This window comes from Fukomys damarensis, unplaced genomic scaffold (assembly GCF_012274545.1).
Source record: "Fukomys damarensis isolate Sample0158 unplaced genomic scaffold, DMR_v1.0_HiC HiC_scaffold_10, whole genome shotgun sequence".
Classification (NCBI taxonomy): domain Eukaryota; kingdom Metazoa; phylum Chordata; class Mammalia; order Rodentia; family Bathyergidae; genus Fukomys; species Fukomys damarensis.
The window spans coordinates 17,477,114-17,500,292 of NW_022900922.1; the positions used below are offsets into that span (position 1 = coordinate 17,477,114).

The window sequence follows — 23,179 nt, forward strand, 5'->3', positions numbered from 1 at the left end:
GGCCTCTTTCCATTCAAATAATAACTCTATAAGTCAAGGCAGACTTGAACGTCCCAGTTTTACAGATGGGAAATCTGAAGCTCAGAGAAAACAAGTGACCTGCTTAGGGTCATGCAGCTGGTTTCTGGAATCAGTGAGATGGGAACTCAGGTCTTCTGCTTCTTATGCTGGCACTATTCCTTCATACCCTGCCCAAGACCACAAAGCATGTTCCTTTCTTCCTTCTCTGCCTCATTACCTGTAGTTTCCCCCCTTTCCCCTGAGTCAATCACACCTAAGGTTGCCAGGGCAGACTCAGTGGTGCCAAGGCCTGGAGAAAGGGTCACAGAACAACTATAATGAAGCCTTTGATCTCTCTTCATAACCATAACCAGCCTCTAGCCCAGGCTTTTGGACACAGTCCTCCGGGTCCTCAGGCCCTCCACACAGTAGATCCTGTTAACATTCACCCTGTAGTTTTACATTACTACAGCATCCCAGTCCCAACCAAATGCTGACCTACAGTACTGCAAGGTGTTCAGTTTCACCAACACGTACTCTTGCCAGATACTGGGATAACAAATGTTCTTCTAGAAATGTGGTATAGCAACTTTAAATCACACCCTTCTGATGTATATACTCACTTCCAGTATTTTATTTCATTTTGGACACAAACATCATTTTTCCATACAGTCAACGTCTCTATTTCTCTACGTCTGGTATTTTCTCTGCTCATTATTTTTTTGCAGCACAGACTTTCTTTCTTGGTAACTTTTCCTCTACTCCAAAGTATACACTTGAATAATTTTTTAGTGTTGCTCAGTGATAATAAACTATAACAGCTTTTGTTTTGGTGAAAATGTCTTCATTGCATCCTCATTTTTAAATATTAAGGGCAAGGGGTTTGAATTCTACTTCAAGTTTGCTCATTAATTTGAAGATGTGATTTTATTGTCTTTGGCTTCCACTAAGTGTTGAAAAGTGAGTGAGTGGTCAGTCTTCCTATGGGATTTTCTTAAGTAATAAAAAAGCCTCCCTTTCCCTTCCTCTCGCTGGGATCCTTTGACTACCTCTTTGTTTTCATGTCCTTCCACATTCATGATGATGATTCTAGACATGGACTGCTTCGGATTTGTTGGTCTTCCTAAATTGGAAGAGTCCGGCCTACCACTAGTCCCTGAAATCTTAGCCACCATCTCTTCAAATTCTTTTGTTTTGGGAATCCAAAGTAGACTTCTGTGAAACTTTCTCACTCTGCTGGTGTTACTGAACTTTCTTTACATCTTCATTTTGTTAGACTGTTTTTCTACCCTCACACATCTTGTAGTGAACAGGCATTGTGTTTGAGCTGTGATAATCAGATTTTACTTTGCACATAAGAGCACAATATAAAATATAAGCTGAATATTAATAGAAAATTTATTACAGTAAAAAACACACTGCCATTAAACTTCTCATGCTTCACTTATACCATAATTTTTGCTACTTTCTGAAGTAGTTATGGAAGTATTCTTTCATAAGTGTCTTTAGGAGATACGATTAAAAAATAACAGTGAATGCTGTTGTGTAGTGCAATTCAATGAAAAGGTAGGCTTGCAAAAACATGATATGCGTTCACGTACCTTACTTACCAGATCTGGCAGTGAGACTTTTGATTCTTCCCTAAAGTTTAAACTTGAATGGTAAACATTTTCAATCTATTCAGCACATCAATGCAATGCAATTAGAGACACTCAAGAAAAAGGACTTTGAGAAATGCTTCAGAAAGTAGCGAGAATAAGTGTGTTTGAAACAAGGGGGAGTATTTTAAGTAGGATTAAAGGCAAAGTCTTTTATTGTAATACAATTTTTAAATAATTAAAACATTTGACTGTCTTATACCTCAAATGTCCCAAATGACAGTCCCAAGAGTGCATGTTTCTTAACTATAAAAATAACTAATGTCACTTAGTAAGTCATGTAATATTTGTAAAACAAATTGGTTTAACAGGATCAGGTAGCAGCTATACTCATATAGTCTTGCATTTAGCCAATGACTGGCAAATATAACTTCCATACTGAAGTGCTCTGAAACCATTTTTCCTTTGCTTTGGAAAACATAGAAAAAAAGAATGCTCGGAACTCTTCCAGACAAACTGAGTTAATACACAAATGCCTCAGAAGCCCTTCACACAACATATCCTAAGGAAATCTGAAATTTACCAGTGAAGTATTTCACCACTAAAGCCCTCTGGGAAATCAAGATTCTCCCAGACCAAAACAAACACTTTAACTTTAAATCCAGAAGGGAAAAATGAAGGTTTCCTTATGTAAAAACATTCAAACCCCATCTATTCACTTTCTGTTAACTCTAGGACTCCATGTCAGGATCAAAAGGGGAGAACAAGAGAGAAGCTGGTGTTTTAAAACACTGAAAACAGGCCAGTTCACAGAAAACATCACTTCTTTCAAAGAAAGGAATTTCTCCAAACTTACTTTCTTTTTTCTCTAAGAAGTCAGTTAAGAAAGCTGGTTTATCTGGCCATTTTTTTTCCTCCTTTTTGAAATAATCATTTTTAAAAATAGCTCAAAGAGTTATTTAAACTTATCCAATATTCAAATATCCACCACTGGCCATGATACAAGATGATCAAACAATGAAGTTGGAAGAAATCTCCCATTGCTCTGAGGCCAGGACAATCTTGTACAAGGAAATTTGATCATAAATGTTTGTCAACTTGCTTAAACACAGGGGTAAGAGAAAACCTAGACACAAATCTAGGCCTGTGGCTTTACCTCTTTCCATTCTCTATAATAAAACATTTTTTAAAACAAAACAACTATTTACACAATAATCCATCTACTTTAGCTTTGCTTGTATAATATGCTAATTTTAGAAAACTGGGAAAATGGCAAAAAGGGACCCTTTAACAAGGAAAATTTGATGTTAATAGTGAAATAAGTAATGCCTACTCTAGTTTATTAAGAAATGGGACACTAGTTGTAGTAAAAATGCATTTTCCTTACATAATTTTAAGAAAACCATAGAGTACTCTTCAGCTATAAAGGAGAAAACTGAGTCCTTTGTAGAAAAATGGAGGCACCTTGAGATCATAAACCAGAAGGGTAAATATTATATGGTTTCTCTTATGTAAGAACCCCGAAGTACAAATAATTTAAAGAGCAAAATAAAATACACATGACAGGAAAGAGGGAGATGGACGGTGTGGAGACAGAAGAGTCTCTAGGGACAGTGGGAAGTGGGAGGGGGGGAAGGGAATCCACATGGCCATGGACTCACTCTTCACAGGGCGTGTTCATACTATATAATGCGAACATACACAAATAAAAATAAATGAAACTTGCATTGCAAGGTTATTATAAGTAGGAAAACTGTTAACAGCAAAAGGCTGCCTATTTGTTGGTTAAACTGGAAGGGAATAGAAAAGAAGTAAATTCACTATCGTCTCTGGAAAGTATCAACTAAATGTGCAGCCGGTTAAAAGAAAATTGAAAAGTTAACATTTAATTAAGATGTTTGGATTGAGGATCTGCTATGATTCATGACAAGCATTCCCAAGAGGAAAGAAACTGAAAAGAGAGAAGGATTGAGAATAATGAAAAGAAACAAACAGGGAAAGGAACACAGACCATCTGGGGGCCTGGGACCTGGGAGGAAGTGAGGGGGAGAGAGAAGCCTGCTATGGTCCTTGCAGGTAAGCAAGCGGGTGACAAACTGAGAACTCCGGTGACTTTTAACAGAGTCAGAAAAGTTAACAGTACACCACAAAAATGCAGGGAATGCCTATTTACAAAAAAAAAAAATGTGGTTCTAAATAAATCCATGTTGTCTCTACAAATTCAAATGCCTTTTATTTCAGCTACTTGCCTCCTAGTTTCTCCCAAGAACAACCAGCAAGAGCCAGTTTCACCCATTTTGTGCAATAAGCAGGAAACACAGCTGTGCCATAAGGGTAATGTGTGGGTCAGGTTAGCTGAAATGACAATGCATAGCTGGAAGCAGCTGAATGGGAAAGGCCCTGCTACAATGTTCCACGCTGATTTAAATGGCAGCCAATTCTTACTAAGCAAGAAATTACTGAAAATATTTTTAAAGAATATAGGCAATGGATGTGAACAGGTAATTTGAAACAGATGAAATATAAGTGGATAATGAAATGACTTGATCACTGCATTATAGAAAATTTAAAAAATAAGATAAACAGCTCTATAATTATACTGAAAAATGAGTATTACCTGCTGTACTTAGTAGTGCTGAGTATGCAGCAAAATGATCAACTGCACCACTGGACAACTTACAAACACAAATGCAAGTATAAAACACATGTACTACTTGACCTAGCACTGGGTCAATTACAGGAATATACCTTAGTAGAACTAATCAAAATTTAGAAAATAAATTACAGTGGTAGTACATCCATACAGTACAATCCCATGTAGCCACCAAAAATGATCATGCTTGTCAATATTAGAATTGCATGACACTGTACCAAATATAAAAGGCTACTAATCTGTAGGGACAGTACAATCCCATAAATGTAAAATTGTACATGAAGGCACAGAATGCCTGAAAATTCACCAAATTATTAACAGTGATGTCATCTCTGGGATTTCAGGTGATTTTTACTTTATACATACTTGCTAAAACATTCCACACACACACAAAAAAAGAACTCACTTTTTATAGTGAGAAAAAAGCAACAAAGATGATTTTATTTTAAATATATAAGAAAGTGTTCATTGTCTGCATTTTATCCTTCATGACGGATGCAAGTGCTATTCATTAACAAGAGGTCTGGCAAGACTTTGCATTAACCAACAGGTCTTTTTCTAACTTCTATCTCAGTTCAACATGAATTCAAAATAACCACAAGTACATAAAAGTGATACACAAGAATCTGTCTGTTTTATTAAAGGGAGATAAGGACATAAACATCTAAAATCCAAAAACATTTTGTCCATCACGAATTTAATTTTCAGAGAGAGTAACTGGCATATGCAATTATGATTGAGTTGTACATCAAATCCCTATGGGTATAGCAGTTGTGTTCTTGGAAGTAAGCAGACCAAATATTTATAGAAATTCAGAAAAGGAGTTTTTAAGGCATCCTTGAAAGGCAGATTAGAAATAAGAAAAGCTTTTTAAATGTAAAACTTCCCTGGTACAGCTGTGCTTTGACATTGTTTTGGCTCTTTTTTTCACTCAGTACACCTAGAACAGATCACTTTTACTCTAAGTATACTGCAATTCCATTCTAAATATTTCTCAGTCTTCCAACCAAAGGTCCTTTCAAGGATGGCTGTCCGGTGGCTGTCTAGTGCCAGACTCCCCATTTAAGTACTATAAATATAGCTCCTATCATCTTTCCCATACTCAAAATCAAATACAGTAACAGAGGGTAGCTTTTTCCCCCCCTAAAATAAGACTTCTCTTGTGCCCTCTAATGAGAAATCAACCAACCATTCTTCAAATTCAAATCCAATTTCACTTAAACTTGTTTTATAAAACATATAAACAAAGCTCAAATAGATAGTATTCAACTTTTTGTTTGTTTGTTTTTTGAGACAGGGTCTCACTATGTAGAGACTGACCTGGAACTCACTTTGTAGCCCAGGCTGGTCTCAAACTCACAGCGATCCTCCTGCCTCCCGAGTGCTGGGATTACAGGCATGCGCCACCATGCCTGGCTTATAGTATTCAACTTTTTGTTTGTTTGTTTTTTGAGACAGGGTCTCACTATGTAGAGACTGACCTGGAACTCACTTTGTAGCCCAGGCTGGTCTCAAACTCACAGCGATCCTCCTGCCTCCCGAGTGCTGGGATTACAGGCATGCGCCACCATGCCTGGCTTATAGTATTCAACTTTTACTCCATGTGTACCAGCACAGAAAGTCTAAAATGGGTGCGCGCACACACACACACACACACACACACCTTCGTAAAATACAAGTAGCTGTGTCCTGAAGTGCTATCATTTATAGTCCAATCAACAATTTCACTTTCAAAATAACAAAATCACAGACCTTTAGCTGTTCGTCTACAACTCTTGTAACTTCTCCTGCCATTGATTCCAGGGTCTCCTGAATAGGATTGGATAACAAGCCACTGGCTCCTGCCCAAGACACACCACCAACATGGTACAGATTTGGTAACAACTGTAAGAAAAATAAAAACTAATTGTAATATAAGACACTGTAATAAAAAATGGGAAAAATTGTTCTATTGGTTCCCTACTGGAACCAAAATCTCAGTAAGTATAAATCACCATAGAGTTAATGAAGGTTAATCATACTTCTGTACTATATTATTAGGAATAACCTATCTGTGGTGAAAGACTCTTTGTATAGACTGATAAACTGAGGTCCAGGCTCTGTACAGGCTTTATTTTCTTCATTCAGTGAGTCCAGTAACCCTGAGAAACACCATATGGGGTTAGAGACTTCCATGTTGACCCTTCTGTCACTCAGCGGTATTGACCTCACACAGAGAGTGTAGCACTCTTGTGTGGCTTCATGTTCTTATCTGAACCATGACAGCTGAGTTATTTTTACTCATACTTCGGTCACCAAAAGTGTAGGGCTCTGCCACATAAGGCAATTCTCCAATTCTTCGCAGATAATGAATGTCTTACAATTTACTTCTGACACTGCCTGTCCCTAGTGTCAGGCCCCACAAGGTTAGAGCTCAGTCTCACAAAACTGCCCTCAATTCAGATGCCAGTCCCAGGTCCCAGGTCACTACTGGCACTACTAGACAAGCAGTATAAAAGCGAGGGGTCCTCACATCCTACTGATCAGGATCAAGAATTCGCTACAGTGATTCACAGAACTCAGATAAGTACTTTACATACTACTGGTGATTTATTATAAAGAGTAGAACTTGGAAACAGGTGAACAGTGCATGATTCCCCAACCTGGAAGCCTAAACATCACTCTGTGGAACATTTATGGAAATTCCACCACACAAGCATAGTTGATCACTGGCTAATGGTACCTGAGCCCAAACTCCAGCCCTGTCCCCTTGCATGAGACCTGGGGAGGGGTGGAAGCCACAGTGTTCGGCACATGTCTGCTTCCTCTAGAAGGCCATCCTGAGTTGTCTTATTGAGATAAATTCTGGTGATGTAAAAGCGGCTTGTGATTGATCACAAAGGTGTTCCTGGTACCTCTCATTTATAAAATTCCAGGGCTATGAGCTGTGTGAGGAACCAGCAACAAGGGCTAACTATATATTTCTTACTGTATCACAAGAGTGTTCAATTAATCCTTAAGGCCCCTCATATTCACGATGCTCAATGACAATGATGTGATCCTGGAACCAGAACCAGGACCAGATGCTGGGTGTTCTGAATACTGGTTAGTCCTTTCCCACTAAGTAACACTTTGAAGGCCAATTCCTAATGTGAGAGAAGCTTCCCTTTAGAGGACAGAAGGAGTTTCATGACACAGGCTTGGAGGTAGAATAATTTTAAATGATTTGTTACTCATTGAAACTATGCAACAGCTGTTCAGGGCCCAATTCTACCCTTTGTAAGTCACGCTGGCCTTCTGCTTTGTAGTCTACATTTAAAAAATTTTTTAATTAGTAATCAGCACAGGTATAGAAAGGAGACAAAGACTCATTCAGGTCACTATGTCACCTGTTAATGATCTTGGAATTTGGTAGAGAGGTAAAGAAAATTGGAACTAGTTTCTAATATTTAAATGAAAAACATTCTTTAATACATGAAACTCACACAAAGCTTGATGTGAAACTCACCGTTTTAGAGTTCTTTGCATCACGCATGAGCCGTTCTGCTGATTTTAAATCTTCCTGTATAGCATCTCCTCCACAATTTCTCAAGGAGTTGAGATGATCTTGTACTTTCACACATATTCTGTCAATCATCTGCTCCAAAACAGAGAAGCATTCAAGACAGCCCAGGTGATATTCAAATAGAAGGAAACAAAGAGAAGAATGGTAAAAACTTCAGAAAATTCAATGCATGAGTCTGAAAGCTTCTTTATGGAACCTTGAGAAAATGCAGCTTACAGCCAATAATTAATTTATGTATCCATACAAGAAATGTCTGGCAACATTAACTCCAGAGGAAAGATTTAAAGCACTTTGGTCTCTTTCTTGCCTTAAAAAATGCAGCATATAGAGCAACAGTGAGCCCTTTTTAATGATTTGAAATCTTGTAGCTACTCAGGCACATTTTGCTAGACTGTAACTTTTCATTAACTTTATGTTCTATGGGTATGAGACACAGGGCCAGGTACCCAGGGGGCAGACATGAAGCATGCAATGTAGAGACTGCGATATGAGGGCAAAATGATGTTGGTGGCTGATCAGTCTCAGTACCACAGAAGTCAAAACAGTCTCTGCAAATTGGACAGTTTTTAAATTAATGGAATCACATCAAGCATTATTCTATATAAAAAGCCATCAAAACATAGAAGTGGAGGTCGTATTGTATCAGCATAGGTAATAATAGTTAATAACAACATCTACTGTATTCCCCCAATAAGTCTTAACTGGAAAATAAGCCCTAGGATGAGTTTTGAGGATGCTTGTAATATAAGCCCTACTCCAAAATGAAATGCCATTAAGATCATCAGCCAGATAGATGTATTTAGTTCATCCATTGTGACATAAGACAGATGTACTGAATTATAAAATAATATTAATTTATAATTAAAACTACTATTGACATTAATATTTAAAATACTTGATAATATAAATTATAATTGAGTATTTTTAAATACCCAAGTGGGCACTTTCGGAGGAGAGATAAATGCCACAGAAACAGATGAATTCAGGACTTATTGCTGAATGACGGATCAGGGTCCAGACATAACATATGAATAAGGTGCACACTTGATAATGACTGGACGTGGTTGTGTCTATGAATCTTCATAATTCAATATGTTGTGTGCTATAATGATGCACTACAAGCAGGTTACACGGATAAGAAGTGCTCATTTAAGGACAGCTCTATAGGTAGACATGAGAGACTGAAGCCAATGTTTCCACTGGAAAAGCAGTCTCGAGAAATTCAGGCAGGAACTCAGAGATTGAAGAGTTATGACAGTGTCCCAAAACATGATATGACCAAACTTGAGTGAATGTAGATTTTTCTACGTAAATGCAGATTTTTGTACATAAGTGCATAAATGTAATTACTGTACATAAATGTAGATTGTTATACATGAAAAAGGCATCCCTTGAAAATAAGCTCTATTGCACCTTTTAGAACAAAAATTAATATAATACTAGGTCTTATTTTTGGGGAAATACAAAAAGGCTTTTTTGGGGGATAACTGCATGAAAATAATTTCCAGGTGAGGTGTCCCATGAATTAAATATATATACACCCAAAGGAAGCAGTGGATTATTATGGTGGACCAAACCTATAAATGTTAGACTGTGCTCTTCTGTATTTGTACCTTTACAGGGAAGCACGAACAAAGCAGTAGGATCTGAATTCGGTTTGTGCCCACCAAGATTCCCACTGAGCCTCAAGTTCTCACATAGCAGGGTGGGAACCTGGAGACTGGATCATGACAGTGATTGGGTGGTGGAGGCTGATTCCTGAACCAATGCCTCTCGTGGGTGAGGCAGTTCTCCCTGGTCCCAGAAACAGGTGAGTTACTGTGACAGTGGGCTGTCATAAACCAAGGCTGGCCCTGGCTATGTCTGCCCCACACACAGCCAATGGCTCTTTCTCTTTCTACTTGAGCTCTAAGTTCTCAGCAGGTAGTGCGAAGCTCTTGTCTGGTGTCATACTCTTCTTCCTCCCAGCCTCCTGAAAGAGGAGCCAAACTGTACTTCTATTCTTAATAATTCACCCGTCTTACGTATTATGTTACAATAACAGGAAATGGACTAAGAAAATAAAAAGCAAATTAGTCTGAAGAAAAAGAAAATTAATTGTGGCTTAAAACTTTTCTCCAATATTTTCCTGCAGATTATGATACACACGTGGCTAATGATCACATTATCTCTCCACGATGCACATTTTAAAAAATCTTAACTGATACAAATCCTAACTCTTATATGATCTGTGATTCCTAAAGCAGAAATGGTCATCCCTAACTCATATCTTACTAAGAATGAATCCTAAATTCAAGAGCTAAATAAGTGATATACTAAGAAAGGATCTGCTGGCTATCTGGGCCACAGAAGGCTGACTCAAGAATAAGACATGGTGCTGTAAAGTAATGATCTTTAACAGCCATGAAGGACCCAAGCAGCTCCTGAAGACAGTGCCATTCAGTGCTGACCAAGGACAGCAGTGTAAATGAACTCAACCCAAAGGGTCTTAGATGGAACATTTTCAAATCATATTCGAAAGAAACATAAAAACTTAGTCTTTCAATTCAAGTAAGATAAAATCACACATATCTCAAGACTCTTCTGAAGAAGCATGTGCTTAGTAAAGTTTCACACAGGTAAATGGATCACCTTCAGATGTCAGACCTAAGGCGCAGCAAAGGCACACTATTATTAATTTTAGACGACACAGAATAACTACAAAGAATACAAAGTGAAAATCTGTGAACAGGAAATTAAAGAGTTTGACAATCAGTGTATAAATCATGTTCATACAGTACAGATATGTGAAACAGAGAGGACAGTGCAAGCTGGATGGCTGGGACCTCCTGGGTCAATAACCCATCAACAGACCCATGGTGAGCGATGCCTTAGGGCTTTTCAGCTAACCTTCCTGCTTCACCCAAACATCTAGTGTTCGACTTTGCCAAAGCAACACAGACAAGTTACTGACTGTGTACTATGAGAGACTCACCCCCTTCTAAGAAAATGTATGTGTATGTATATTATACACACACACACACACACACACACACACACTGTCATTCTTGGACAGTCTTCTTTGAGTCTTTCTCTGTCTTCCTATGTTCCCCTACAGGTCCCATGCCTTCTCCTGGAGAACACAAAGTTGCAGTGTCTCCCATGACACAGTCTTGCATATGCTTGCACACAGCTATCTTCTCTCCCTTACCTTAATCTTTTCTTAATTCAGGAGTTCTTGACACAAACACACCCAATCAGGACCCTTCTCTGAATTCTCTCTCCCACCTGGAACCTGTGAAGCACGGGCCCTCAATAATTGCATCATAACACAGAAGGAAAGTACTGAGCACAGAACAGGATGATCACCTTCCTTGCTGTAAAAAGCGTACCTCAAGTTTTAGCTATTACAAACTGTGCCGCTATAAACACTGGTGCGCATATATCACTGTGGGGTGATTCTTTTAATTCTTTTGGAAAGATACCCAACGGAGGGATGGCTGGGTCAAATGGAACCTCTAATCCTAGTTCTTTGAGGAATCTCCATATTGACTTCCATAGTGGTTGCACCAGTCTGCACTCCCAACAATGGAGAAGGGTTCCTTTCTCCCCACAACCCCACCAACATTTGTTATTGTGTGATTTCTTGATAGTAGCCATTCTTTGTGGGGTGAGGTGGAATCTCAGTGTTGTTTTCATGTGCATCTCTCAAATGACCAGTGATGTGGAACATTTTTTCATATATTTACTTGCTGCTTTTACTTCTTTGTTCGAGAAATGTCTATTTATTTCAGATGTCCATTTTTGAATTGGGACTTTATATTTGGGGGGGTGATTGTTTTGAGTTCTTTATATATTCTAGATAATAGTCCTCTGTCTGAGGAGCAGTTGGTAAAAATTTTTTCCCACATTGTAGGCTGTCTCTTAGTTCTGTTGATGGTTTCTTTTGTAGTGCAGAATCTTTTTAATAAGATGAGATCCAACTTGTTGATTCTTTCTGCTAGTTCCCATGCTACTGAGGATTTGTTCATAAAGTCTTTTCCTATGCCAATGTCTTCCAGAGTTCTGCCTAACTTATCTTCCAGCAAGTTTAGTGTTTCTGTTTTTATATTTAGATCTTTAATCCACTTGGATTTTAACTTAGTGCATGGTGAGAGATAAGGGTCTAGTTTTAATCTTTTGCAGGTTGAGATCCAGTTTTTCCAACACCATTTATTAAAGAGGCTCCAGTGGGGACGGTCAGCTCCTTTATCAATTTGCCCATCAGTTGGAAACTGGATAAAGAAGATGTGGTTTTTCTATAAAATGGAATACTACTCAGCCATAAAGAATGAGAAAGTAGATTCATTCACAGGTAAATGGATACACTTTGAGGATATACTCCTAAGTGAAATAAATAAGTCACACATGTGTAAATACCAAATAGTTTCTCTGGTGTGAAAAACTAAAATAGTACTCAAGATCCTAATGGGATAATTAGCAATGTGAAATAGGAAGAAAAGGACTAAAGGTGTAGGGACAGTGAGAAGGGTAGGAGAAGGGGACTAAGGGAAAGGGAAAAAAATATGAGAAAATGTAAAAATGGTGTTTGTAGGTGGGGAGGGGAGGAGGGGGGTGAAAGGAGGGTGGGGACAGGGGGAAAAATGAGAACCAAGACCTGTCATGTAAAGGTACAAGATCCCAGTAATGAATGTAACTGTATTGTATACCTAGAATGCACCAATAAATTCAATTTAAATAAAAAAGTATTATATAAGCCAAAAAAAAGTGTACCTCAATAAATGTGATACAAGCAAAACTGCCTTCTTTGGTAACTACGTCATACAACTACCTCGCATCTGCTGTTGACTGCTTAGGCTTCTTCAAATATACTGGATTTTGAGCCCAAGTGTAAGACTTAGAACTATTAGCAATAAATGCCGTCTTTGGCTGCTTACAACTTGTTACAGCTGTTCTTAGTTCTAGTGAATAAGTTATTCATGGAAAATTTTTCTCTTGCTCTTATGTCTATTTCTTTATTCAAGAGAAATCTACTGAACACTTGGCATTGAAGAGACTCAATCCTGAATAAGATACATTTTTCCTTGACAGGAAGAAACTTAAATTCATAAGACATATCCACAACTAACAGGAGCAAAAGACTCAAAATGCTATGTAATATATCCACAAGGATGTTAACATTTTATTCCCTTCACTGTTGAGTCACTGTTGCCTACAACAGTGTCTGTCTATGACAGAACAGTTTATTCAACCATAAATCATAGGAAGTTCTAGATTTCAGGTAATGGAAGAATCATACCTAGTTGAGGTCAAAGACAGCTTTTTAGCTCTATTTTGAAAGATTTCTACAGTTTAAGAAAAGAGCCTTTTGTTTGTCCAGCTAGATTACCCCAGACTGCCCTCAAACTACTGGGCTCAAGCAATCATTGCACCTCAGGCTCTAAAAGCTGGGACGACAGGTGCATGCCACTGGTGCCTGGCTACAAGACAGAATTTTAAGCAAAAGAAGGAACACAGGAGACATGACATAACCTATTATCCTATTATATCCTGGTCAGGAACAGGCACCTCACAGTAGAGGAGCAGAGGGATGCTTCATGCAGGCAGAATGGGGTGGGCTCTGCCCTCGAGTTAGGTGTGGGGTCCCTCACCTTGCAGCACTACTCAGAGTATTGCTGAGGGACACAAATGGGGGTACCACAGGGAGCAAAGACAGGGACAGAGGAAAAACCATTTCTTGTAGTTCTTGTAAAACAAGAGGCAGAAGGAGGTGGTCAAACCTGAGCAAGGAAGTTGGCAGGTGACATGCAGTGTAGAGAAGGCTACAAGAGCCACAGCCAAGTCAGCAGCAGCCCAACAGCCACAGGGACAGCACAGGCAGAGCGTGGCCAGGATACTGCTCAGCAGCCAGGGCACAGGAAAATCGGCCAGGCAGGAGTGCAAGGCGGTGAGTTCTGGCTTTGTGTATCTACTACCTCGGAAGACCTGGCCCTGGGGACACCAGAAAGGGAGTAGAAAGATGGCTCCTCCAGGCCAGAAAGAGGAACTGTGGGTGAGACCAGGCACTGCCCCCACTGGGAGTTAAAATAGAAGCCAATTAGACCAAGGATAAAAATGGGGGAAATACTAAATGGACGTTTAAGAGATGAAAGAAGAGAGAGATGGATAAAAAGATAAGCAAGATACAATAACGGAAGAGAGATTTTGGGAATGACACTGTCCAGAAATGGAGAAGTTTGAGGAAGACAAGGTGGTCAACAATGATGGAAACTGTAAGAAACATGTGCATTCCTCAGCGAGGAGTCAAATCTCTTGTGTGCACTTTCAGGCAATCCTTGCAGCCCCTTTGCAGCAGGTACTCCCTTCAATCCCATTACACAGATGAAGAAAGTGAGGCTTAAAGAGGTTAGGAAATAACTACCTTAAATTCACGTAGACAGGGAAGAGCAGAGCCTGGTTTTAAATGTGGCTCTGGACTTGGTGACAAGGTCATTGAAATGTCAGTAGACAGATGGAGACAGGGGCCCAGTGTCATAAGGCTACAAAGTGAGGGGCAGCAAAGATATCCTGAGCTCAAGTATTAAAATCTGCTCATCAAAGAACATCTTGACTACATATCTCTCTTTTGGGGAAGGGGTTGGGACAGGGTCTCATTACGCAGTTCAAGGTGGTCTCAAATGCACTATGCAGCCCAGGATGGCCTTGAACTTATGAAGATCCTTCTGCCTCAGTCTACAAGTGCTGGGATTACAGATGTTCACCACCAAGTCCAGATTTTTTCTTTATTTTTTAGGGGTCTGAAGGCTAAAAAGAGGAACCTGACAAAGGACAGCCAAGTTTAAGGAAAAGAGCTGAGTTTACTCACTTCCCGGGGATACCCATGGCTTCACCTTGTCAGCAGCACAGGTGAGTAACTGCCATGAGGCATTCTGGGCAACAAAGCCTACACTATTTACTACACAGCTTTTGGGGGGAAAGGTTCCCGAGTTTTGATTATGAAGGTTTATGAGGTTAAAAGGCAGAGGGAGAACAGAGTCATATACAGATGTTTCCTAATCAAAGCCAACAGGCAAGAACAAATATAGGAATAGGTATGAGACTTTGATGTTTTATTCAAACACATTTTAATTTTTTTAGTGTTCCTTGTGACCAATGACTGGCTGTGGGGTTGGCATGGGCACTGGACATAGAGGATCTATTCTTTCTGTATTCACATTTCAGAAAACATCAAAGCCACTGAAATGATGAAAGTCTGCAAACAGCTACTCATAAAATCCTAAGAACTCCCCAAAGTGAAAAGATGGCCATATAACGACTTAATGACTCAGATAATTCAGAACAATGTCACCTACGCAGAATTAAACATCCCCACACCTCTCCTGTGTACAATTTCCTTTCAATTGAGAAGATGAAACTGACTTCTAAGAACAAGCATTAAAGATTGCTGCAGCACTTTTTTGGGGGATTGGCAAAATCCCCTCTGAATGAGGAAAATTTGGAAAGACTGCAAAAGGAAAAAGTCTGCATTTTGGTGGCTTAAAGGAAACACAAAGCAAAAGCCCAACCTAAGATTTTAGCACTCTCTTTGCTTTTAATGTTAAACACTAAAACCAGGAGGTAACAGTAACCAGGAAGTATAGGCTAAGATTAGCCCTTTGCTGAAAATTCTAAACATTCTTTAATACACTGTTGAATCAAAATGCTGCTTTTAGGCTGGGGATTTAGCTCAGTGGTGCTGCCTCCTGCTTAGAAAGCCCATAGTCCTGACTTTGATCCCCATTACCAAAACAAACAACCACCACCAAATGCTTTTATTATCAAAATTTCTGCTGGGCCTGGTGGGGCATGCCTGTAATCCCAGCACTGGCGAGGCTGAGGCAGGAGGATCACTGTGAGTTCGAGACCAGCTTGGGCTACATAGTGTTTTAAAAAAAAAAAAAAAAAAAAAAAAAAAAAAAAAAAATCAGCCACTTCATTAATAATGTATGGATATTTTATTCTCAACACATATTGCTTTACTTTCTCTAATTTATGAGTGATCCAGTATTTATGAAAATTGCTGTGATATTGGGAAATGTTTGAAACAGGTGACAACCTATAGACTTTCTTTCTTTTTTTTTCAGCTTTGAGTTTATTGGTACATTTTAGGGATACAGTACAGTTATATTCATTGTTGGGATCTTGTACCTCTACATGACAAGTCTTGATTCTCATTTTTTCCCCTTACCCCTGCGCTCCCTTCACCCCCTCCTCCCCTCTCCATCTACAAACACTTTATTTCCATCTTTTCATTATCTCACATTTTTTTCTTTTCCCTTATTACCCTTCCCCTACCCATCCCACCTTCCCTACACCTTTAGCTCCTTTCTTCCCATTTCTAAATGTCAGTAATCTTATTAGGATCTTATGTATTATTGCAGATTATTCACACCAGGGAAACTATTCGGTATTTACACGTGTGACTTACTTATTTCACTTAGGAGTATATCTTCAATATGTATCCATTTTCCTATGAATGAATCTATTTACATGTGGTCAGTAAAACATTCAAACAACACTGAGAAGTTCAAGAGAATAAAACTCCCATCACATCACGAAGGACAGTGCTGGTGAACCTATGAAAGAGCTGTTTCCATCGCTGAGAGCTCTAAAAGGTTCACCATCACTAATCTAGGGTAACCATGATTCATGTTTCCATGACCGTTTTACAATAAGGCTCTAGGCCTATCTGTGCAGTCAGTGTCCCTTTAAGTTTATGTAACTAGAATATTAAACATTTTTATTATTGGTATCTTTTATCTCACTGTAAAAACAAAAAAAAAAGATTATCTGCAAACAAAAAAATAATGCAAAGAACACAAATTGGTCTAAAAGGAGAGAGCATTTCACTAGCAGTCAATCATTTCCGCTCAGTCTTCAGGGATAAACACTTTATTTCACGTTTCTAGTGGCTTCCATTTGTAATCATAGGTTTATCATTATATTCTTGATTATGAATTATGGAAAACAGCAGTTGATTCCATGAAACATAAACTAAAAATTTAGCATATTCCCGGTACGAGGCAATTTTCTTTCTCTTCAACTCATAACTTTAGTTTCATTACTCTTAACAGTAGGAAGATTTCAGTATTTGCATTCTGTAACAATAATTAAGTTTCCCCTCCATGTCTAAATTGACAGTGAGACGCTAAATGCTCTGAAAGTCAGTAGCAAAATTATACTTATGGTGGGCCTGGGATTTAGCTCAGTGGTGCCACCACCTGCCTCATAAGCGCAAGGTCCTGAGTTCGATCCCAAGGGCAAATAAATAAATAAATAAATAAATAATACTTATGGGCCCTAAGGGGAAAAGACATATAATTCTATGACTCTTAACCCTATACCTATAACCCTATACCAAAATAGATTGTCTCAAAGGTGCAATTTTTAAAAAAATGTTCTTTCAACTGTTTCAATTTTCATGCTACAGTTCATTGTTCAAACTCACTACTGTGTACTTTGTTTTTCTTTGATAAACTGAAGTCCACTTCCTAAAGTAACTTTTTTTCAGGTAGGGAAAGTGGGGGAAAAAGTTCTGAGCCCAGGTCTGAAAAAAAAAGCTTTTATTTTGTTCTCGTATCTAAGTAATATAATAGCTGGGTATAGAATTCTTGGTTTAAAATAAATCTCTTTCCGAAACTAGATGACAGTACCTTGCTTACTTCTAACAAGTGGGGTAGATGCTAGAAGATGGCTCTACTATTGTGGTAAGAACGAAGCTTAGTGGTAGAGCACTTGCCTAGCACGCACAAGGTCCTGGGTTCAATTGCCAGCACTGCGAACAAACAAACAAAACATAACTTGTTCAATTTCTCTGGAACTCTATGTTCATTTAAGAGTTTTGACACTTTACAAAATACAGCTAGGTGTTAATCTTCTGCTCATTAATTTTGTTTCAATTTCAGTCAACCAAATTAACTCCAAGACTCAAGAAATGGAATTCTGTTATGGTCTGCCCTATGATAACTCTAATTTTTAATTTTGAAGCCCCTGTTATTATATGGCAGCTAAGTTAGACAGAATTAACATACAATCAAAGAAGGACTGGGCCCTCAAGGAAGTCAGTACAAAAATATAAACACATCAGAAACATGGCTGGAAGTACATCTGAAGAAGGCCAGGTCTCGAGATGAAAATTCAATGGCCAGGCCTACATGCCTCCCTAAAGGATAAGGAGTGACTTGGATTAGAACCACCTGGTCCACAAAGTCAGGATAGGTATCAGTCACCCAGGTGGGTGACCAGAGCATCTGGACCCAACCCTTCCCGTGCTCTCTGTTCTTTTATGTAAGTTTGCCACATGACCTGCTCCCTTATTAGATCAATATCAGCTAAGGGGCTATACTTGTAATGCTACAGGTTAATGGCAGTTTGACACATGTTGTATCCACCCTGTGACTTTGCTATATAAATTACTCCTGACAAAGGGCCTTGGTGGCCACCCCATTCCAGATTCCTCCTAGAAATCCAGAGCTATTTTTCTCTCCCTATTTCCAATAAAACTCTCCTAACTTCTTCTTTTGGTTCATGATTTCATTCACTGATGTTATGGGAACGTGGCATATGTGACATCTAACACGTTGGGAATTATATTTCCCCTATATCACTATTAGAAGGGCATTGGTCACTTTGATTCTATTTGCCAGTCTATTTTGCTTTGCTCTTATGTGTTTTTATCTTTTCACCACATTTATAAAGACTTTTTTTCCCCACTTTTTCTTCCAAACAGCTTAGTTTATGTCCAAGCAGTTTAATTCTGCACTACAGTAATATTTTAATTGCTAAGCATTACTTTTAATTTTCTGATTACTCTTTTCAGCTTATGCTTATCTGATGAATGTAGTATTTTCTCAAGTCCCAATGAAATTAACTAATTATAGCCCTCTGCTGTCTTGTGAATTATCAGACCTCAGTTCTTTCATTCATTTTGCTCCTTCTTTAACACAATGTCTCCCTCAAATGTTTATGACCTTTGGTTTTTGCTAATTTTTTGAGCCCAGTTGTGGAGGCTGAGGCAGAAGGATTTCAAATTTCATCCCAGCTTGGGCAATTTAGCAATTCAGTGAGACCCTATTTCAAAATAAAGGATTAAAAAAAAAAAAAAAAAGCTGAGGATATAGCTCAGGGCAAAGGCCCTAGGTTCAATCCCCAGTACCACACATAACAAAACAAAACAAAACAAAACAGTATTATTAGAAATATTTTTTTTCCTCTGGAAAGCTTGTGAGAGAAAAGAGAAATGAGGTTACAAAGGAATGCTCTTCAGTTTCTCTTTGTCACTTAAGTGCTAATTAGTATTTAACAAACTATTCAAGGGTCCATAATACTCTGGATATTGGCACCCCAACAAAGGACCAGGGAATTCTGAACAGAAAGTCCCCAAAGAAGCGAATCAGGTCACTCCAGACTTCACAATCTATCTTCAGGAGTCCCTCGTGTTTGTTCCCCTTCCTGGCGATACGAAAGGCACTAAAGTCAGCAACTGTGACAATCGCACACTTGGTACTGCGATGGGCCCTCCTCTTTACTCCTTCCTCATTCTGCAAACTCTACTAACACTGGCCGCCATTCTCAGACACCACTTCTTGCTGGTCCATGGAAAGGTCTCCTTCACTCTTAGAAGGGCAGTGGGCAGAGAGAGGGCTGGGATGCGGTTGGGTGGCACAGCTCTTGCCTGGCTTGCATGAGGATCTGTGGAGGGTCAGGGGAATGGGGGAGAAAGCAGTGGATGCCCTCTTACCTGCTGGGTGGTGCTGGTGACAATGCCCTGCTGGAGGCGGTAGGCCTGCTCCTGAAGGTATTTTCTAGTCTCGTGATTCCGCAGCAGATAGTTTTCTATCTGGAAATTAAGCACATGTATCTCTCAAGAACACATTCAACTCTGCAGAGAATAAAGTTATAAGTGAATTAGTCAGTTTCTGGACTTAAAACCAGAGCACTGATATGCACATCCTGCCAGTGCCTCAACCCCGCAGCACAGAAGGGATGGGGACATTGTCTGCCATCGGGATCTGTTACTGGGTGTCTTCAGTTGGAAAATTAACTTCCAGGTACTTGGAGCAATTTCTGTGTGACGAAGTAGTTGACAAAGATAAGTGTTTTTGTTGCCTGTGGGGTTAGAGACTTTTTATCACTTGTCAGCTTAAAACCTCAATTATTCTCTCTCATGAATTTTTAAGTGCCAAACAGTTCAGAAGTTAAATAAATATGCCCAAGGAGTGCAGATGTTATTCACTTAGGAAAGGGAGAAAAAACTCCAAAACCTGAAACTTGGGAGGATACAGGCTGGTAAAACTCAAAGATACATTGGTACCTCGGTTCACAAACTTGATTCTTTCCATGATTCTAATTGCAAATGGAATTGAAAGAGAACCAAATCAAATGGTCAGGTTCAATACTGACCTTATGGGAAAATCTGACTCAGTTATTATCCAGTTCAGTTTGCAACCAGAATCATGGAGAGAACTGACTTTGTGAACCAAGGTACCACTGTACTATATACACTAATTTTAACAATCTATCAGGTTTCAATATTTTCTCAAAATAGAACTGATTTTAGTGAATTATAGAGTATATTTTCACAGAAAATAAGAAACGCTGAAGCCTTCTGACAATTTGCATGTTTATACATATGCTCCTGTGACAGTGAGATGTACAAATAATAACAAGAAAGCAAGCATCTAAGAACAGGGAGTGGACACAGACTGAACCAAAAGTGCAGGGTTAACATTTTAGAATGATGACACCTATAAAGATGTTCTGTTAAAGAGTATCTGGAGGCAGGGGCCAGGGATTTAGCTCAGAGATGCCGTGCCTGCCTTGCAAAGTGCAAGGTTCTGAATTCGATCCCTGGGACCAAAAAAAAAAAAAAAAAAAAGAATGATTGGAGGGAAATAAATGGTGTCAACTATTTTTCTTATGGTTTTTGTTTTTAAAAACACTGCTTAACCATTTGCCTTTTCATTTGTCCCTGCAGGTCCCTAGTTAAAATCTTCTAATAACTGCAAAGCTTGCAGTAGTATTACATTTTCATTTTCCATAAGCTAAAATGACTACAACTTAACAGCAATTAGGAACAATTAAAATACAGACTGTAATTACCATCATCCCTGGAAATAATGAAATAGAGCAAAATGTACCTTCCTAAATATAAATGAGGGAATTATAAAAACACAAAGATCCCTGAAATAAAACATCATTAAACTGACACATTACTGATTTTATAACATGTTAACTTTCTCTTGCTGCTTTCCATGAAGTCATCACTGGCCAAAGTGACACTGCCGTAGGTATGAAATATTCTGCCAGAAAGATTCTGAAACATTACAGGCACACATGACGAATCCATCAGTTCTGGGTCCTTCTGTTTTGCCGCTGGACCCGTAACATCCGGGCCTCTTTGGGCACTGGCAGGAACTGGGTCTAAGCTGCACTGCTGCATCAAGAGGGCCCATGTAATCCCAGACCTCTCCTCAGTCCACACATCAGGCTTCAGACTAAGCCAGGAAGCAGTTCTTGTTTTGTTTTGTTTTGTTTTTAAAATAATACTCAAAGCTTGTTTTTTACAAACAAGTTTAAGGGAAAGAAGAATAACACTTTTCAAGTGTCTTCAATATCAGTCACGTATCCAGCACCACTGAAACAACGCACATGTTGGTTGAACAGGATACACTTCTTTCCATTCATCACTGTTCCAGGCCAAGGACAGAGTCCATCTCTTGGGGACCAAGAAATGAGGGCCTGGCCAAGGTCAGACGAGAAGGCAGGGACCCAGTCATCAGCATGTTCGCCAGATCATGGGAGCTGGTGTGAGCTGGAACTGTCCAGTCAGACATGGACAGTCTCCCTGCCTAAAATAGTGGTGGCACAAGAAGCAAGAATCCTGCATTTAAATAAAGGAATCATGCAGTTTTTTAAAAAAGTACAAAGACTAGCATGAAATCTAATCTTATTAGTAGAGTTAAAAAAAATTTTGTTTTTTTGTTTTTTTTGTTTTTTTTTTGTTTTTTGAGACAGGGTCTCACTATGTAGTTGAGACTGACCTGAATGAAACTCACTATGTAGCCCAGGCTGGTCTCAAACTCACAGCGATCCTCCTGCCTCAGCCTCCCAAGTGCTGGGAAGAGTAAAATTATTTATTCCAATGGACAGAGACCTAGCTATAAAATGAAAACGTGCATATGTAAAAGCACAGTGAAGTGTGATAAGAAAAACCAATACCTATGAGCTATAAAGTCATTTCCATTTCAAAATATAAATTTTCCAATTAATATCTTTACAATCTCCTGCCCTAGCCCACATTTTCTATGTCTTTTCAAAGTTTCTGGCCTGTACTGCATATCTTCATATAGTTTGATGACAATCTACCAGGTCTGCGACATTTTTTAACTCATTTAATTGTTCTGGTTTCTTCTTTTTCCTTCCCCTCTGATGACCTTCTAGTTTTAAGTAAGCATTTTTCTAGCACGTCAGTCTCACAGGTTTAGCATCCCTAACCTGAAAAACTCTCACATCTAAAAATGTTTCAGCACTGACACGTCATGGTGATAAGTGGAAAGTTCCACCCTGACCTCGGGTGTCAGGCTGTAGTCAAAACACAAGTGCACGAGAAAACTGAATTGAACACCTCCAGGATACGTGTTCAAAGCATACAGGGGACATAAATGAGGTTTGTATTTGGACTTGGGTACCATCCCCAAGATATTTCATTAGGTGTATCCCAAATATCCCAAAATTTAGAAATGCATAACCTGAAATATTTCTGGTGTAAACATTCCAGATAAGGGGTACTCAACTCATACATCTTCAGAAATTTTTAAAGTGTTCATCCTACTGTGTGAAACATGCACTTGTAGTCAATCCAAGTGCACTTTCAACCAACACTACCCCCTTCGTGGGTAGTGCATGCGCCCTACAGCAGTGTGATGCAGGCTCCTCCCACACCCAGGTCACATGCTGTAATCATCTAGTAAGACACTGTGACTGTTACTTGGAAGAAACAGTCATCTATTAGACCAATCTGAAAAAGAAAACTAGGATCTTATTTCACCTTCACTTACTCCCACTGTAATGCTCTTCCTTTATGTACACAGATCGGAACTTCTAACCTGTATCATTTTTCTTCTCCCTGAAGAACTTTTTAAAATACTTCTTGCAAGGTATCTGGTGGCAACACATTCCCTCAGTTTTTGTTTATGTGAGAATATCTGTCCTCCTCACTTTTAAAGGGTAATTTCACTGGATAAAGAACTTCAGGCTGCTGGCTTTTTTCTGCCAACACTTTATAACTGTTTTACTACACTCCCTTCTTGCTTACATAGTTTCCCACAAAAAAGTGGAATGTGATTCTTATCCGTGCTTCTCAAT

At 39.0% G+C, this 23,179-nt stretch overlaps 1 protein-coding gene across 1 annotated transcript in view; it reads right to left on the reverse strand.

Moving 5' to 3' along the window:
• Carmil1 (capping protein regulator and myosin 1 linker 1) overlaps positions 1 to 23,179 on the reverse strand; it is a 303,045-nt gene that overhangs the window by 62,944 nt on the left and 216,922 nt on the right. Inside the window, exons 25-27 of the mRNA XM_033761782.1 lie at positions 19,554 to 19,652; positions 7,739 to 7,867; positions 6,004 to 6,135 (exon numbers count right to left, since the gene is read on the reverse strand). Of these exons, the coding sequence (XP_033617673.1) occupies positions 6,004 to 6,135; positions 7,739 to 7,867; positions 19,554 to 19,652 (360 nt within the window). The remainder of the gene's footprint in view (positions 1 to 6,003; positions 6,136 to 7,738; positions 7,868 to 19,553; positions 19,653 to 23,179) is intronic.